Source organism: Macrosteles quadrilineatus, unplaced genomic scaffold (genome assembly GCF_028750875.1).
Source record: "Macrosteles quadrilineatus isolate MER2022 unplaced genomic scaffold, UCM_ALF_1.0 Scaffold_8__2_contigs__length_117827958, whole genome shotgun sequence".
In the NCBI taxonomy this organism is placed as follows: domain Eukaryota; kingdom Metazoa; phylum Arthropoda; class Insecta; order Hemiptera; family Cicadellidae; genus Macrosteles; species Macrosteles quadrilineatus.
In genome coordinates, this window is record NW_026542601.1 from 57,149,910 (window position 1) to 57,169,341 (window position 19,432).

A 19,432-nucleotide genomic window follows, 5' to 3' on the forward strand; every position below is an offset into this window, starting at 1 on the left:
TCAACTAATAGCTTCACAGTTTGAGACTGCTAATGAGGAAAGTTCCTTCCGCTTACTTTTGCTTTTGGGTTAGGTTTTTTCTGCCCTGAAAAGAAATTTCATGACAAAATCCAACCAACTAAAAACTTTTTTCCTCACTTGGGAAGCTGTGTTGGTTGTTTACAGGAACTTTACCGACTTAATTAGACAAGAATTCAGACAACTTTAGTTCATGAGCTATGAAGTGCATAACACCTAAGTATGCTCTTATGTTAAGCGTTAAGCTCTTTGTTTACGATGAAAAAGACCAAGAGTCAAGGAAGTAGCCATGGTGTACTTTTAATTGCTGTTATTGCCCTATTTATTTAGTCGGTCGTTTATCTCACAAATAGCAACACATCTCTTCTACACAAGAGCAAATCAAAATTAATTGCTGGAAATGTATACTAGGGTGGTCTGCCGTTACGCACTTTAGACGCAAAAATGAGCGAAGCGTTATTTAAAGATTGTCAATGGCTAAAGCAGCTAACAACCTACAATATGTCCCCTTTCAACAGATTCACTGTTTGTTTGCCCGATATTATTTAAGTTCTAAAGAATGACAAATTTATCTGATAGTTTGTTTATTTAGTTAGGAATAAGAATAAGAATTGATAAAAGTTATTAGACATGTGTATTTGACATTTCGTTTAAACGGTCAAGAGCTTCTTTCTTTTTTGCCCAAGATCCGTGTCTGTTAATTGACATCAATCGGTCTAGTGAAAATGGTGGATCCAGAAGCAGGCCTTCAAATGTCTCAACTCTTGATAGGCCTACTTAGGACAAACCTAAGCCATATTCTGAAGATCCAATGTCCACAACAGCTTGGTCCACAGTTATACCTTGTGTTTTATGTATTGTTAATGCATACGCTACTTTGAGTGGAAATTGTTTACCTTACACAAGATACGTTGTTTTTTTTGAAACTTGCGCTTTGGATAACAATAGGTATTTCGCCTTCATTCATAAGTAACAGCTAATTATTCATGTTGGAATTGATTAGCTAACTGCCTATCATTATCAGCTTCTTCCGCCACTGCTTCATCTGGTTCTTCTTGTTCACGACGCCACTCTCTTACAATATTTGCATTATTGGTGCGACGACTAATATTACGACGTGGCCTTTGAGGCATGCTCAACACAAATATAGCAAAACTGTTACTTCCATTGATAAACTGTTACATTCCAACTTTAACCTAGAATGAAAGTAAACATTGAAATGTAAACAAAACAGTTACAAACAATTAACATATGTTTATCTTATTTAAATGAAACGAGATAAACCCATATGTCATAAACGCAATATAATTTTTCTTTCAACTTACATTAAAATAACAAGCAAAATTGCGTGACCCGTAAAATAAAATCCAGAAGGAAATTTGCAAATATTTTTTTACCAAAACATTGTGTTCAGTATTCTTTAGCTGTTGGCCAAATTTCATATCAATTGGTCAAGCCATTACATTCTGATGCCCTTACAAAGAAGTTACAAAGTGAGGGAAAGTGAGCTTCGCTCAAATATATTGTCAAATCAAAGAATGCACTTTGTGTACTCCAATTCATTTGAGTAGTGCCTTAATTCTAAATACAATACAATTACGTATTCAAATATACTTAAAGATAAAAGGTAATAAAAAAAAAGGATTTTGTACAAAACCTATTTTATATAAAAAATTTACTTTTTTCACATTTTATGTTTTGACAGGTGATAGAGTAGAAAGAGGGACTTCTTCTATTCTGCCAACAGAAAGAGAAGGAATTGTAGTTATCATGGGGACTTGAACTGGCCCTTCAGTAGGTGGAGCAGTAACCACCATAGGTTCTTCTTTGATCTGAAACAATAAATCTTGGGTAATAATTTTTCAAAGTAAAAACTATTTTATTTGACTCTGTTCTTCAAGTCTTATATAGGCCTAATCATAAAATAAACTCTTAGCCCTTTAGAAAAACAATATTTTACAAGGTCTGTAGTAACTTTACCTTAGGGGGAATATGCAGTAACGAGGGGTCCACCTTGATGTTATGAGACGTCTTGTCCCTCAGAGTGTTACGGTAGGCTAGCCAGTCGGCCACCTCGGGGTTGCCTCGGTCACCCCTCGCCTCCAGCTGCTGGTAGTAAGCCTCTCGCAGGATACGGAACGTGGCTGGGTTGCAATATGGCAACTGAGTCACAGGATCCAGGTACCTCGCTGGGGCTCTGCATCACAAGGAAAATTAGCATTGTGTAGATACAGAGATTAGATCTCATACTAATATATGGTCTGTTTAATGCTATACGGGATTTAAAAAGAATATAGTTTGAAAAATATTTTTCCAAGTTCTTATAATGTGATACTAAGGATTTTTGTAAGTATAGCTGGCTTACCTGAGTAGGAAAGAGTCCAAACTGGCATAAGATATACATAAAATACACTATATACACAAAATATTAGAAAATGTCACTGTCACTGACAGCATTTTCAACTGAAGAAGACAGTTTTCTTCAGGTCTAATATAGTCACCAAATTGATTTTTAAACCACCTTATTGATCATATTAGACCTGAAGAAAACTCAAATTTCAGTTGAAAATGCTGTCAGTGACAGTGATATCCTATTCTAATGTTTTGTGTATATACCATAGTGTAAGTCTTTTGTATCTAGTTCCAGTTTGGATTCTTTCCCACTCAGGTAAGACTGCTATCCTCGCAAAAGACCCTAAAAACCTGGGCCCTAGTTCTCTTTGTTACATCCTTAATGTGATACTAAGTTTGACTATTTAACTCCAAGTCCCAACAGCTGATATATTACAACCTTGGATTCAATTTTCTTTTTTATCTAGGTCGTGGCGCAGGTGCTATTTTTACTTGAAGAGTTGAACAGGAGAAACGGGTCGCCGGATTTCTACCCCCGGATATTTACCCCCATGAAAAAATGCCTACGTCACTTTGACGTCACATGTATGGGGGTAAATTTCCGGCCACGAACTTTTAGGATGGATAAATTATTATTTATTCAATCAACTCGCATTTCACGGTTTACTTAACAGTTGTAATTAATCAAAATGCTAATAAACCTGGCACCGGAACTTTACCCCCGGAAATCTACCCCCAGACATCTACCCCCGGACATCTACCCCCAGATATGTACCCCCGGACATCTACCCCCGGATATCTACCCCCAGACATCTACCCCCAGACATCTACCCCCGGAAATCTACCCCCAGAAATGTACCCCCCATGGTCAAATCATAAATGTCAGACCCCGGAATTCTACCCCCGGAAATCTACCCCCAGACATCTACCCCCGGACATCTACCCCCAGATATGTACCCCCGGACATCTACCCCCGGATATCTACCCCCAGACATCTACCCCCAGACATCTACCCCCGGAAATCTACCCCCAGAAATGTACCCCCCATGGTCAAATCATAAATGTCAGACCCCGGAATTCTACCCCCGGAAATCTACCCCCCGTGCTACACTACGTATCGGCCAATATTCATTGTTGTAGTTGATTTTAGTAATTGGTTTATAAAAATAATCAATGGCTCTTCGTTTAATAATTACCCTCTAATATCTAGTATTAAGCATGTGATATGTCGTTGTCTTGTTTAATATCATCTATCTTCCCAATTCATTAAGCTGTAACTGATTTAGGTGTAATTTTTAAGCTTAAAATTCAGTGCAACGCAAATGGAAATTAAAAGGATATTTTGATAAAGGGCTTCAAAAGTTTAACCCATAAGCATTTGATTTATTTTCAGACAGTGATTTAAATGGTTGACCAATTTTCACATACACTCATAGCTAGCGGCACATGTACGAGCGCAGATCGTGAAATTTAAAACATATCACTGAAGGAGGTTATTTTCTGATTACTAGTGGTAAAAAATGCAATTAAATGTTGATAAAAAGCCTGCCACAGGTTGATTAATGAATTAATAATTTTTCACTATCAATTACCTTCTAGTAATACGAAATAGCATAATCCCTATGTCGTAGACACTATCCGGAGTTTTACATTGGCCAATAAGTCTAGTTGCTTACACAAATAATTAATCGTAAAGAATAAAACATAAACATATTTTATGATTGGTTCTGGTTGTCAATGCTGGTTGTGAAATAACGGAGAATAATGGAATAATGTAAAAGAATAAAATTGGATATTTCGGGATAGGGAAGGTATTTTTACCTCATGGTTCTTTTGGGTTTACGAATTTATGTAAATGAAATTAGAGTTTAGTACAAACATTGCTCAAAATTATATATTTTTTGGTCATTTTTACATTTCACACATTAAAGAAGCCAAAACAAGTCTTTATCTCAATTTCTGCTTTGTCTGTCAAGGCCCAGAAGGCATTTTACGTGGCCTTCTCCTCAAAAACTAGAGCATCGATCGTGATTCGTTTTAATAGTCTTTTTGGATTCGGTGGATTGACACGAGTCTCTTAAGCCATTAAAATATGGCCTCACTACTTTTGAATTAAAATAAATTTTGTTCAAACCCCCAATATTTTGCATTTTTGTCTAGTTTACTCCTAATGTTTACCAGTAATTTATGAAATACTAATAATTTGTTTGGAGAATACGACATCTATGAAATAACGAACAGCTGTAAAAGATGAAAAGTTGAAAAATTAAAAATGGTGGATATTCAATCAAAAAGATAGTTTTTAACGCTTTTTTAACGTCTTTCTAATAGAAAATTTACATGAAAGGCTTAGGGGTCAACCTTTTGAAGCCCTAATCAAAATATCCTTTTTAATTACCATTTTGCTCTGCGCGAGATCTTAAGCTTTAAAATGACACCTCAATTGTAACAATCGGCGAAGTAGGTCGGGTGAAAAAGGACTGTTACAGCTTATTGAATTAGGAAGATAGATATTGTTAAACAAGACAATGACATATCGCATGCTTTATACTGGATATTACAAGACAATGATTAACCGAAGAGCCGTTGATTTCCGAGGATAGTATTCCGGGGTCAGATATTTATGATTTAACCACTGGGGGTAGATGTCCGGGGGTTGATGTCTGGGGGTAGATGTCCGGGGGTAGATTTCCGGGGGTAGATATCCGGGGGTAGATGTCCGGGGGTAGATATCCGGGGGTAAATGTCTGGGGGTAGATATCCGGGGGTAAATGTCCGGGGGTAGATTTCTGGGGGTAGATGTCCGGGGGTAGATATCCGGGGGTAAATGACTGGGGGTAGATTTCCGTGCTATGGCAAATCACTTTATAATCAAACAATTACATGTTGATTATTCAATAATATATTGGGGGTAAATTTCCAGTCGCGGGCAGTTTCTCGACCGTGTATAGGCCCCGCCCCTCGTAACGTCAAAATGACGTAGGCGTTTTTTCAGGGGGGTAAATATCCGGGGGTAGAAATCCGCTACCCCGGAGAAACACTAAATGCTTTTAGGGGAAAACTATCAAAACCCATATTTGTTGTGTATGTACCAGGAATTGAACCCATCCCATCCGCAGTGGCGTAGATAGACTCTTGTCATGGGGGGGGGGGGGGGATACGGGGGGGGTCTGGTGTTAATACTTAATACATTTTATGCTATTTTGTTGCAACTTTTTGCTTTAATTGTAGGTGGACTAGTTTTTTTATTACATTTATTTTTAAAGTACTTAGGCTAGGCTTTTCGTTATATGATAACATTTAACGTTATGTTTCTCTATCCTTTAACACTGAATATTTTGATTAATATGTTTACGCCACACAACACTATTTTGATGAACTTCCCACACATGGATTTAGTCCAGAAAACAGCTGTTTGCCGCCAGCTTAATCAAATGGGGTTTCATTGCGTGGTACTACTGTACTGTAATGAGTTTTACCGGTCACCAATCAGCTGATTATACACTGTATTTGCGTGGCAATGAGTGTTTATAAACAAAAACATAACCTCTCTTAGAGATTACGACTAGTGATTTTTGTCCTTTAGTTGGTGGTCATATATAAAGAATATATAAAGATTTAGTAGTATGGCGTAAACTATTGTACGTAACGTAACTCGTCCAAAATGTGTGTACTGGACTCGTATGGTAATCCCGTACTCGACCTCGTCTCGCACGGGAACGACCACACTCGTCCGGTAAACACTTATTTACAGGGCTAGTAACGTAATATACTATACCGGTAACGTGACTTGGCCTATTTAAAAAATTTTATTTCAACGGCGAGTAATAAAATCACTTAACTTTGTTGTTCCATTGCCACACCAGCTAACGCCTCCAAAATATTCGTTTCGGGGCGAAAAACCCTATCAGTTTACTTCACAGACACTCAGCAGAACACTCATGAGACACCACGGAATACGAAAATCATAAAAACACACTGGCACAATGGTAACGGAAAAAAACACATTGGTGGCGAGGTAGAGGAGGAGGGTGTCGATGGGCGGATGAACGCGGAACGTCCGGTGACTCACGTCTGTTTGGCGCGCAAATATCCCACCCCACCACTGCTACAGGCTACCGGCATGTAGTTTATCTGTTACCATATATCTATTCATCGATATTGAAAGTATACGTACAAACAAACAAGCTTAGTACAATAGGCATGGCATTTGATTAACTATTTTATTGCTCACGTTAAAACGATTAGTTTCAGGTAGGTGTAAAAGGTGAAGATGCGGCGGAAGGGGGAGGGGCGGATAGGCTGTTGACCTTCCGTGACTTGTGTCTGTACTCTGTTTCGCGTGCAAAAACCATACTACTTTCACTGGCATTGCAGTTTATTTACGATTTATTGATATTGAAAGTGTACTTACGAAAGACAAGCTTAATACAATAGAAGTAAAATGAAAAAGATTCACTATTTCATTCCATATGTTAAAACATTATTTTTTAATGTTATTACAATTTTTTTACCAATTATAGGTTGAAGGGGGGGGGGGGTATATCCCCATGATCCCCCCCCCCCCCCCCCCCCCCCCGTATCTACGCCACTGCCCACCCGCACCAAAATCCAAGACGATAACCACTAGGGTAGCAACATACGCATTCTGAAACATTTAAGAACCAAAAAGAGCCTGAACTTCCTACATGAGATAACAACATCTACAATAAAAATTAACATTCCTAAATTTACCTTGTAATGGGGCACAACTGTTTGGCAGGAAGCTTGGGAGGAATGCTCGGAGGCAATGATTCAGCCATAGTGTCTGCATCACTGAATGTTATAAAGGTTCTTTCATAACGACCTTCTATAGTAGTACTGCAAAAACATACAAAAAGAAAAAAACAATAACAATTACCATCAAATTCAAACATATAGAGCATCCTATAGGCCTATATTAATAGGCTAGAATGTTTCTTGAAAACCTTTTTCCTCAGCTCGTGTGCATCGTTTGGAAAATCTATGCATACTATTAGAAAGATATTTTTCAGTAGATGTGTAGAGTTCTTTTACCAATTAAAATAGGCTCAAAAATATGCACAAAAATGAATTTAAAATTCAAACAAAATTAACATTGGCCTTGTGGGTTGCCATGCTGGTAACAAAATAACAAGGAATTATAAGCAGAAAATAAAAACAATAATGGAATAAACTCCATTCAAATGTTTTATTTACAGCGAGAATACAGGGTGAAAATAGAGAAGTCTGTACATTCCTACAAATCTTTGGTCCGAGTTTTCGGCCACTGGATGACCTCTAGTACTTTTATAAGCTAGGTTTACTATCACAATAGTAACATTAGCCTACATGTGCTTGGCAAGGGGGTTTGATCAAAGTGGTTAGGTCAAAGAAATCAAAGTTAAGGCGCATGCGCTACGTAACTACACGGCGCTACCAGTGGTGGAGGCCAGAACTTAAATGCTAACCGCAGCACTGCTGTCGGTCTATATTTAATTATATTTTTCCATGGTATTACCTACCACTTATGATTGAAGAGTTTGAAGTAGTTTCTCTTATAAATAGCATTTCCAGAAGATAAATAAACATACTCTTTTACCAAAGCAACAAGTAAAATTAATTTTAATCAGCAAGTAATTAGAGTGTCATCAAATGGATAGAACTTCCATGAACTTAAGTCAATGATAGTATTTCAGAGATAAGGAAAAACGAAAATAAAAACATGGGAGTTACTATTTTTGTTTTATATGTTTTTTATACTTTACGACTTTTGGGCAGACACCAATCCATTGGTTGATTTTCAGATGGCTGTGCCGGAGTGCCCCTTTAGTAGGCTAATCTACAAAACTCCAAAATCTGCTATTTTATGAGATTTAAAACCAAAGCACATTCATTTTTATTTTAAACATTTGTTTGATAATATCACATGATTGTTTTTGTGGCTTGAATTTGTCTATATGAAACATTAAAACAAACATCTTAGTTAAATTCAATTTCTTCCTGAAATGAAATGGAACTATGTAACAAATTTAAAAAACACCATAACAAAATTAAAATCCAACTAACCCATCCTCAGCTATTAATGGCATAGATATGGAGTGATACTTGATTGTTGGACCGGTGTACACTTTTTTAACCGATCTTGATTTCTTCCTTTCCAATTCCATTTTCTGATATTTCTCTGCAAATAAATAAATCAACATTAATGGAAACGAAGTGAATGTTTTTTTATAAGAGTTTGAAGATCTTTCATACATAAAATGTTTCTAACAGGAACTAGGTATGTACATTTTCAAGATGGATAGTAAGTACTTCAATTTCTTAACATCGCTTTTCAATCACTTGGTGATGGTCCAGTTCAAAACTGGACTTAGCTACCTTTGGTTATAAGGCTATCCATGAATAAATCTCCAAAGCGGATCAGCAGATTTATTTTCGGTTAACAGTGCATGACAGTGGTTAGGTTAGATGTATTGCTTACGTTTATTTATATTACATATTCAGCTAGTGCAAGTTAGTCAATAAGCTGTATCACAACCCCTATGTTCCATCATCATATCATCTTGTCTTATATATTAAATTTATGTAGGCCTACTGTATTTCATTTAGCCTTGAATGCTCTAAAATTACACCTAATTGCAAAAAAAATTAACTTATCTGGTTTTCACCAACACTGTGTTACCTAATGACTTGAGATTTTCTAGTTCTGTTAGTTTGGCCTCCTCCAGTAACTCCTCTTGTGTGGGTTTGTAGGCAGGACCTCCTGTTATCTTGCGATTCCTCCGTCTCTCTAAGGCTCGCTCTCTCACACGTTGAGCCGTCTCTGCTGATTTTACAGCTGTTGAGTGACGTGTTGATTTTCTTTCTAAAAATCAAATAGTGATATTTTATTTGTGATCAACATTCCTTCACAATAGGACTATTGCTTACAACTTGAAAATCCAAGTACAGTAGACGTCTTAACCGATCTCGCATTAACGGATAATCAGATTTTCCGCTCTCGCTCGTAGAATATTACAGATTTTAACCGACCTTGTTTTGAGAGCAGTTTGCTTTAACCGCACTTTCTAGGAATCACAGCATTTTCGCTCCTACGCTCTGTGATAGTAACAATATACTAAACTCTACAGGATGTTAATAAGAATAAGTTATTTTGAATTAATCCTAAAGCTAAGGGTGTAGCATAGAGCACAAGGACATAGGATTTAGGATTTTTTGAGAGGATAGCAGGCTTACCTGAATGGGAAAGAGTCCAAACTGGCACAGGAAACACAAAACTTTACAACTATTTACACAAAACATTAGAATATTTCACTGTCACTGACAGCATTTTCAACTAAGGAAAGAGAGTTTTCTACATGTCCAAAATAATCCTAAAGCTAGTTTGTCATCATCGTCCATAGCGCGACACACCTGATTTGTTATCTGTGGGCAAAGTTATAATAATCGTAAAGTGCGTTGAAGTAGCCTACCCGTCTAGCCATTTAGTTTATTTAACTGAACCATGCTTAAGTTTTAATAACACTGTAAAAATAGTTGTTTGAAAATAAAGTGTTTTAAATTGTAGGGAAGGAGAGGAGGAGGGTTAACGACTCCAAGGTCTAGATTTTTTGTGACTCAAGCCTCTAGTGAGAGGCTATAAATAAACATCATGTCTCGTAACAAAATGGTTGCTTGTAACTGTAATTTCGACAATAAGTTTACTGTACCAGTATTGTATTACGCTGCGATTGTAAATCAATTATTAATATTACTTTGTGACTTTTCTATTGTCAATCCTGAAGAAAAAAAGGAAATAACAGTAATTTTGTAAATAATGCATGTACGACTTACGTACAGAATATCTTATCTTACTAATATTATAAATGTGAAAGTTTGTGTGTTTGTTTGTTTGTTTGTTTGAAGTTCAATGTCCCATTATCTACTGGACGGATTGGGCTGAAATTTGGCATGATGATAGCTCACATTCCCGATCAACATATAGGCATATTCTTATCTCAAAAATCCTTTCGGGCTCCGCCCCAGTGGCTCTGTAATTCTCCATGGTACCCTTATGAGTATTCATATTTAAAGGGAATTAAAGAATTTAGTCAGCTGTTTCAACTAAAAAAGTTGGTTCTATGATATGCAAAAACATTAAAAAGTTATAAGATTTACCAACAGGGTGCAGCGCTATATTTTTTTGCATTTATGAAAACAGCTAATTTCAACTAAGCAGCAAAAAAAACTGTGATACGCAATGAGAACTGTCAAAGTAGGATTGTTTACAGTTAGTTATGTTTATGTTTTTAATTTCATTAATAATTTGTGATATTTTGAAAATTGTTGATAATTTATTTTCTTCTATTGTTTTGGTGAAGTGGTAGAACATTATAGCTATGGTAGATGTGTAATACTATAGAATAGGCCCTACTGTAAATTTAAAAAAGCAAATTTTATCAAACTGTGTCCTCCCTTATTGCAAACGCAAAGCTTAAGAGTATAACTACAAAAAGCATTTTATACTTATATTGCAACCCCGTACAAAGGACAGGTACTCTGCTAGTATGATTATATAATTCCAAATTAATAGCACTTCATTTTTTAAAGTTTTTTAGGGATTGCCTGTTTTAACCGACCTTTTGAGTTATCCGACCTAGGTCTGTAAGGTTTGGTCCTGTAAGGGTCAATTAAGAGCTATCTACTGCAGGAATTTGATCTGGTACTAAAATATTTAACAAATGAATTAAAATAAAAACTTAAAAATGCCAATGGTTTGGACAATTTAAAAAATGATTAAGGTAACTGATTAAGGTTTAATGATTAAGGTATGGCTTAAAATACAAAATAAAATAAATACAGTAGAACCTCGATAGTTTGACACTTTGTGGACCTAAGGGGTATCGAACAATCGAAATGTCGAACTATAGGGAGTAAATGGAGTTTAATATACAGCAAAGTAAAAAAACAAGTTTTAGGCCTATATACCGACCACCAAAATTTATTAAATACCAAAAAGCTTAACAATTTCACTGTTCATTAGTCTCAAGTCAACAATAAATGACAAATTAATGTTCAAGTCAGCTTGAATCACAATAGTAACCATTAAATATCACTTGACAAAATAGCTCAGCCCGTGTCAAACTACAAGGAGTGTAGAACTATGGAAGGTTTACTGTAGTACCTTTTGTACCTACAAAAAAAGTTTACAAACCGGATAGATCGGCAGCCAAAACACTTTCGTCATGTGAAACCTTTTTCTTCTTCTTGGGTGGCTCTTTGTCTGACTTTCCAGTTGAATCAACTCTCTTCAAAACTGTTTTGGGTTCCTAAAAAAAGGACATACAATTTTTTTAATAGAGTGGCTGTGAAAGGAAACAACCTAAATTTTAATTAGGACATTTAATTTAATAATTAATTATATTTTAAACACAACAATAATTGTACCGGAAGTTAAAATATTTAAACTAGGAAAAATTAGTTTATCGAATTTCCAACCCAAAAATATTAAATTTTGCATTTTCTTTCCAACACATTTTGTAGAGCTTAACCCTCCAACTGGCAGCACGACTATAATAGTCGCGGCAAGTGGTTTCTGTAGTGGCAGCGGCTATAATAGTCGCGTTTTGCAAGGGTTTGGTTAACTCCAAATTAATGGTTAAAAACGATTGTAAAATGGAATAATTTTCATACCATTAGAAAGATAAGATTCTAAACGTACACTTTGTTACAAAGATGAACTTTATTTCACAAAGGGATGACTGTAATTGAGCACTAAAGTAAACAAAAATTTAGAGCAAAGTCAGTTGCACCATGTACTACAAAACTGCCAAACACGGTATGTTTCAAAAAATCATAACAGGGGATATTTTTGTCTACAAAGAAACAGGTGCACTGCAATAAGGAATAAATTCCCAATATTATGGTACAAAAATCATAAATGGTCATATGAACGCCCTATCGCTTATACATCCAGATCACTAACACACGCAGAACAAATTTATAATCAACTAGATCAAGAGGCACTTGTAATTATATTTTCTTTTGGAAAATTTCACAACTACTATAAACTATTGAAAAACAAATCAGGGGATGAAATCAGCAGAGCTTTATTTGCACAGAATATTAATAATAGAGCTGGATGCCATATTTCCAAAGAAGGAAAATAAAAATAAAGAAGTTAGGCTGACCCACCATGTAAGATCAATGAGAGCAGGATATAGAGCAAGTTTGTCTTAACTCTGGAAATGCCGAAATCTGGGAATTTGGAACCATCTAATCAAGACTGGACTCTCGGAATTACTTGGTAAAGCCTGACTCTCTGGACACTTAATCAAAAGGCATATAAACATATCAATACGAGGAGTACCACCTAAAACGACAAATCAACGGGGAGAAGATAATCAAAGACGTCCCACTAATCAACAGTCAGAAGATATTCAAAGACGTACTGTTAGGTTCAATATTCCAGGGACACAGGGGCCTGCGGTGCAGGGGGGCCCGCTAACTAGAGGGGCCCATGAGCCTTGACCAGGATTTTTCGGAAAATTTTACCGGGACACGGGCCGGCGATTGTGCGACAGGCTCAGGCACACTGGACCCCTATTATAACAATATTTATATGAGAATTACCATACAATGGTTTTTTTATGACCAATTTGTTAAAGACATAAGACATAAGACATAAGACATGTTTATTTCCAGTAGACATATTACAAATGTATTGTAAGAGTCAAACATTTTTCATGCAGAGCAGTTGTCAAATTAAGAATTAAGTTACAAAGTGTACTTTGAAGTCTACGAAAAAAGAAAATTGCATTTTAAGTTATTTAATTGGTCTTAAACTAATATCACAGAGTTTATCACTATTGAGAAGTAAAAACAACCATTTGAAAGTTAGCAAAACAAAACAAAATTAGAAAGGTTGTACTACAAGGCATTAGGTGAAGGCATAATAGTTAACACAATGATAAACTAAAAACACAACTTTGACGAAGGAAGGTCTAAAAACTCTTTGAGTTCGTAAAAAGGATTAACAGCTAGCCATTGGAACAATTTATGTTTAAAAGAATTATATGGGAGAGAGAACATAAATGTAGGTATCTTATTAATACATTGCATGCCCACTATTTCATAACTTTTCTTAGATTTCTCCAGTCTAACATAGGGAATGTCAAGTTTATTTCTGAATCGAGTATTGTGCTGGTGGACATCTTAACGGCAGTTAAAAGCATTTAAATTCTTAAAACTAGTTAACAATAAATTAAAAATATACAAGTTAACAACAGTGAGAATTTTAAAATAAAAAAATTTGTTTATGGTGTTCAACAACATCTACTTTGGCTATTATTCTTAGAATCTTTTTCTGAATTACAAGAACCTTTTTTACATGTGGGCTATTTCCCCAAAAAATTATTCCATAGCTTACTGCTGATTGGAAGAGGCCATAGTAAACATTTAACAGACAATCTATTGGGATTACACTACTTAATTTCCTAAAGAGGCACTTTAATCGACTCAGCCTAGTACAAAGTTGGTTTATATGAGGCTCCCAAGACAATTTTTGATCCAATGTAACACCAAGAAATTTTACATGACTGTTAGACACTATAGTATCTGGAATTTCCCTAAGACTAAAAATTAGGTCCAAGGTTTTGTCCTTATTTAGAAGAAAGCTGTTGGCAGCAAACCATTCTGTGGCCCTATTGATACCATGAACAACAGAATTTTTGAGGTTAGATATATCTCTACTCTACCAATACTAAGCATGGTCGTATCATCTGCATATTGAAAAATATTTCCATTTAAGTTACAAGGTAGATCATTCACAGCAATAAGAAACAATAGCGGGCCAAGTACAGACCCCTGGGGAACGCCACAGTTGCTAGTAGCAATAGAGGAAGTCTCTCCTCCTATGCAAACCACCTGCCTTCTATCCGCGAGGTAGGTCTCAAGGAGACTGAGCGCACCACCATGGATCCCGTAATACTGCAGTTTGAGCAGTAGGATGCCATGATCAACACAGTCAAAAGCCTTACTTAGGTCAACAAACGTGGCCCAAGCATAGTTGCCGCTCTCAAAAGCGCTCAAGACTGTGCGGACCATGCCATCAACAGCACCCATGGTAGAACGACCAGCCCTAAAACCAAACTGATGTTGATTAAAAAGTGAGTTAGATTCAAAAAACTGACTGATTTGATCAAAAATTACATGCTCAAAAATCTTTGCCAAGACAGGAACCAGACTTATGGGCCGATAACTACCCACATTATTCCTATCACCTTTCTTAAATTTAGGAATGATTTTGGAAAGTTTGAGACACTCGGGAAAGTGTCCCTCTAGAAGACAAGTGTTAATGCTATAGGTGAGAGGTACAATGATTAGGTCAGAAACCTCCTTTACTAACCAGTTAGAAAAGTCTAAATAGTCCCTACTTTTGCTATTTTTCATTTTACCTATTATTGACAAAATGTAGTCACAAGAGACAGGGGCAAAGTTAAAATTCTTATTACTAACAGGGAAAGTACTTAAGAGGTCTTTAAAATTAACATTTGGGCGATTAATTTCTGATCTAACTTTGTCGAAAGAGTCAATCAATGATTTGTTAAAAACATTTGGATCTATAGGTACATTTACTAAGGAGAGGTTAGATTGACAGTTCTTTTTAACAATTGACCAGGCTGTTTTACACTTGTTATCAGAATTTTCAATAAGTTTAGCGTTATAGACAAGTTTTGCATTATTTACAGCTTTCTTATACTCTTTCTTTAAGTTACAATAGTCAGAATTTAAAAAAGGTGAGAAATTATTTTTAAGTTTGTCATAGGCTACATCTAATTGATCCTTGAGAACACTAAGGTTGGCAGTGTACCATCTTTTATTTGGCTTTACATTACGATTCGTTTTTGTATTACACTTGTTCAGAGGAAAACAGATATCTATTTCATGCAAAAGAGTACTATTAAGTAATGCAAAAGCTTTACCTGGAGGCTGGGGAAAGTGGGTTGGAATGTTTAGCTCAGCTTCCCAGTCAATATTTTGGAGTCTAGTTTTAAAAATATCACAATTTTGCTTTGAGAAAGACCTTTTATACACGGATGTTAGAGTATGAGAAGGCACTGACTCACTATCACACACAAAATGTAAAGATAGTCCATCATGATCCGAGAAGTGGAATTGCTTGACAGCACAGTAGACATTTTCTTGGCCGATGTTTGTGAATATGTTGTCTAGGCAGGCAGTCCCACGTGTGGGTAGGTTGTTCTGAGGGTATAAGTTGAATTGCCTAAGGAGATGAAGAAGTTCCGTGACAGATCTTCGTGCTGAAGTTACATCAAACTGTGCATTAACGTCACCACCAATAACTATATGAAAGTCACGCCACTTTGAGAGGTAGTTAAGGACTTTTTCTAGGGTGTTTAGAAAAGACCATTCGTCGCTGTCAGGTGTACGGTATATCGAGATTATAAGTAGTTTATGAGCTCTGACTATAGCTGCACTAGCTTCAAAAGTTTTTTCTGCGCAGAACTTGGATAGGTCAATCCTTTCACATTGATGTTTCTGATGAGCAAAAATTAGGGTGCCCCCTCTACCTTGCGAAGTCCGTGAAAAATTGCTGACTAAGTTGTAGCCTGAAAGCCCACAGAGATCGATATTGTCACTTTTAACCCAATGTTCGGACAAGCAGATAAAATCATAACTATGAAAGTCTTTTTCAAGGATTAGGTGTTTATCGCCCAAACCTTGTATGTTTAAAAAGAGAAACGTCAATACAGTGAATAAACTTCTAACCTTACAGGGTGTCCAATCCATATTTACGTTGGATGAGTTGGAGGCACAGACTGGGATAAAAAATTACCATGACTAGGCCTAGTCCTACTAGGATCTTCTACACTGGAAACAGGATTTGAATGAGAAGTAGGCCTGGTACTTTTTTTAGGAAAATATTTTCCTATGAGTATTCCTGAGGGCCAGAAGTCAGCTTTCATCAGGGATTCAACGATTTCACAAGGCACACCAATTTTAAACGAGTTATAAGAGTCGTGTCGTGTCGGGAGCTTTACACAGTCAATCATCCTGTTTGGGAAAGAGGATTCGACATAGCCTTTCACATCACTTTCACTGGTCTCTACTTGAAATCGTGTAACATAGATCCACGATTTTTTACTAACAGCTTGAAAGATACCATTGCCATTACCATTCCCGACAACCAATTTATTGCCGGAAGTGTTCTTTAGACCTTTCACAATTTTAGGGCGAGACTGTCTAGGACTACGATGATAAACAACACGAGTAAAACCTTATTCATCACATTCACTGCCACTCTGCCTGTGTTCTTCACTACCGGTATCTAGACCTAGGCCTAGTCCAATGTTAGAATCTAGGTTAGGACTACTAGACTGTCTGTTGCTTGACTCACCTGAGTGGTCATTTTTCTTCTTAGGATTATTGGGAGATTGTCTTACGTGAGAGGGAACAGATTTTAAGACCGAAGAAAAGGTTTTAGAGATAGGCCTACTTCCTTCACGTAATGGTTCCTGGCGATCGTCACGGGCACTACACGGCCGACCAATATGTTCTGTCACCAATTTATTGAGTTTATCGTGACTATCAAGAAGTTGGATCATAATTTCATTTAAACTTTCAACTGAGAGTATTGAAGCTGGAACATCAGAACTTGCTTTCTGCGACAGTTGAAGTTGATCCTTGCATCCTTCATCCATTGCATCCCGGCAAGCAGTACAGATCCACAGCACTATTTTACCAAGCGATACAATTTGGTCAAATTTAACTTTATCAATTTTGAGACAGTTAATATGAAACCATAGACAACATTTCCCTTCACATTGAAGAGCAGATTGATTAGATTTAACCTTCTTTTTACATACACCACAAGAGTCATTGCCTTCACCTGGCGCCATCTTGGATTTTTTTTAAACCAGCAAGAGCACTATAGTTGTCGACAGGTCAACGCTGGGCAGAAACCATGGGCCCGAAAGTAATTTGTCCCTATTCAGACGCCTCCTCGAGACCTAATCCTATTTGCCGTTTCGCTGGGCGCGTGATGGACTGCATCGACAGTGCAGTACGCCAATTTGAAATTTGTTATTTTATTAATTTCATGAAAACAAATGTCATATTCTGATGCGTCTTGAAATCCTGATAAAATTGGTATGAAACTGATATAAATTGGCCAATATTTACCACAGTTTATAAGTAAAAAAAAACAAACTTGTAGCATATAAGATTACCTTAGGTTAGCACATTATTTATGTTATGTGCGGACCTTATTTTCTCAGTTACTATATGTATAAAAATGATTAATTATATGTTTATTTTTTGTAAAAAGGTCTAAAATTTAAATGTGTTAGGAATTAATTTTGCTATTGATTTCCATCACACTTTTCCCAGGCTGTGGACTGCCTAAATTTTGGAATCACTCACCAATATATAGGCGTGTTTAAAATCTTTTTTTGTAACTTTTTGTTGTTTTTTTAGGGGTTTTTGCCAATTTAGGGGTGGGCTATCATTGAAGTTGCAGGGGGGGGGGGGTGGGGTCCAAAGATAAATAACAAATTAATAAAATAACAAATTTCAAATTGGCGTACTGCACTGTCAATGCAGTCCATCACGCGCAATAATAGGATTAGGTCTCGAGGAGGCGTCTGAATAGGGACAACTTACTTACGGGCCCATGGTTTCTGCCCAGCGTTGACCTGTTGACAACTATAGGACAAGTTGTTTACAACTAAACTGACACTATTACTTGACCGATCGATATAAACTCTCTACCAACTCAAGTAAATGAATTGTCATCAGTCATGCAGGTTGCATCAACTGTCCTCGTGGACTGTATGAAGGCGCTATAATAGGGCCGTATTAAGAGACAATGTGGCCCCCGGCCTAGGAGGATAAAACATTAATGTTAATCCTTCTAGCCCCCGGCGGGTCACACCAGAGAGGGTCCTCCATGATGATTCAACCAAATGAACTTTACAATTTCTAACTTTAAACGATCAAATCGGCAAATTAACCTAGGTGGCTAGGGCACTAGCTAATAAATAATTTCATTCTTGATGCTAAAGAAGGATTTTCATTTCCTTTCATTTCTTACTATTATGAGGCTGCACTTTAGATTTGTTTACGTTGAGTCAGGTAGAAAATGTTACTTACCTATGGGCCTCAGGCAAAATCAGATCAGTTTAAAATTGGTTTGCTTGGGAAACGGTTGATTTTTATAATATAATGTCGATTTTCGAGCTGAGCAGAGCCTGGCCTACAAACTTAAGAGAGATCAAGTACAAAGTCAGAAAATCAAGCTCGAGCCGATTTTTTCAGTACTCAATACAATAATGCCTAATTAAAAGAAAAGCTTTTATATCCACGAGAGTCTTGCTCACGAAATTGAAAGATTAAGCCTACGCTTTTATTACGATTGCGGTTATCGACAAGAACATTTCCCCGCGGGTGACGATGATGATGTCTTCGCGGCCGCAGGAGATGTTCATTATTTTGCCAAATTAGGGAAGACGATAATAATGTTTCATTTTCTGCGAGAGATATATCTAGGATTTTGCCGCGATTGTGGAAAAAATTATTTCCGCCGTCACCACTGGACGTGGGATAGGGATTGGGCCATGAAGGCGGGAGACGATGATGTTGTTATCTGATCATGTCATAGGTTTGGCTGCATTTGCAATCATGGTAGAGTATGATAATGTTTCTTCCATGACTACGAGAAGTATTCACGATTTTGCCACGATCATGGAAGACGAAGATGACGCCTCGGGAGATGCCGTTGTCAAGTTTAGGCGGTAATACATGTGATGTTGAACAAACTTGCGGGGGGGGGGGGTGGGGAGCCTGTGAGCTCTTATCATCGCCACTGCAGGGATAATAGCTTTACAATGCTCTACAGGCCATATACCAGTAGTGGAGGCTCAACATCCTGAATGTGACATCCAGTTTCCTGATGAAGTCAGTCAGAATTGAAGATCAATCACCTCGACGTTCCACGAATGGCCAAATACCAGTAGTGGAGGCTCAGCATCCTGATGTTACATCCAGATTCCCGTTGAAGTCC

At 36.9% G+C, this 19,432-nt stretch overlaps 1 protein-coding gene across 1 annotated transcript in view; it reads right to left on the minus strand.

Annotated features, from left to right (window-relative positions):
* Positions 1-1,673: 1,673 nt before the first annotated feature.
* The window catches only part of LOC128999984 (vacuolar protein sorting-associated protein 72 homolog), a 29,054-nt gene continuing 11,295 nt past the window's right edge, over positions 1,674-19,432 (minus strand). The window contains exons 4-9 of the mRNA XM_054426812.1: positions 11,564-11,678; positions 9,053-9,235; positions 8,437-8,551; positions 7,105-7,230; positions 1,999-2,215; positions 1,674-1,850 (exon numbers count right to left, since the gene is read on the minus strand). Coding sequence (XP_054282787.1) covers positions 1,710-1,850; positions 1,999-2,215; positions 7,105-7,230; positions 8,437-8,551; positions 9,053-9,235; positions 11,564-11,678 — 897 coding nt within the window. The 3' untranslated portion in view covers positions 1,674-1,709. The remainder of the gene's footprint in view (positions 1,851-1,998; positions 2,216-7,104; positions 7,231-8,436; positions 8,552-9,052; positions 9,236-11,563; positions 11,679-19,432) is intronic.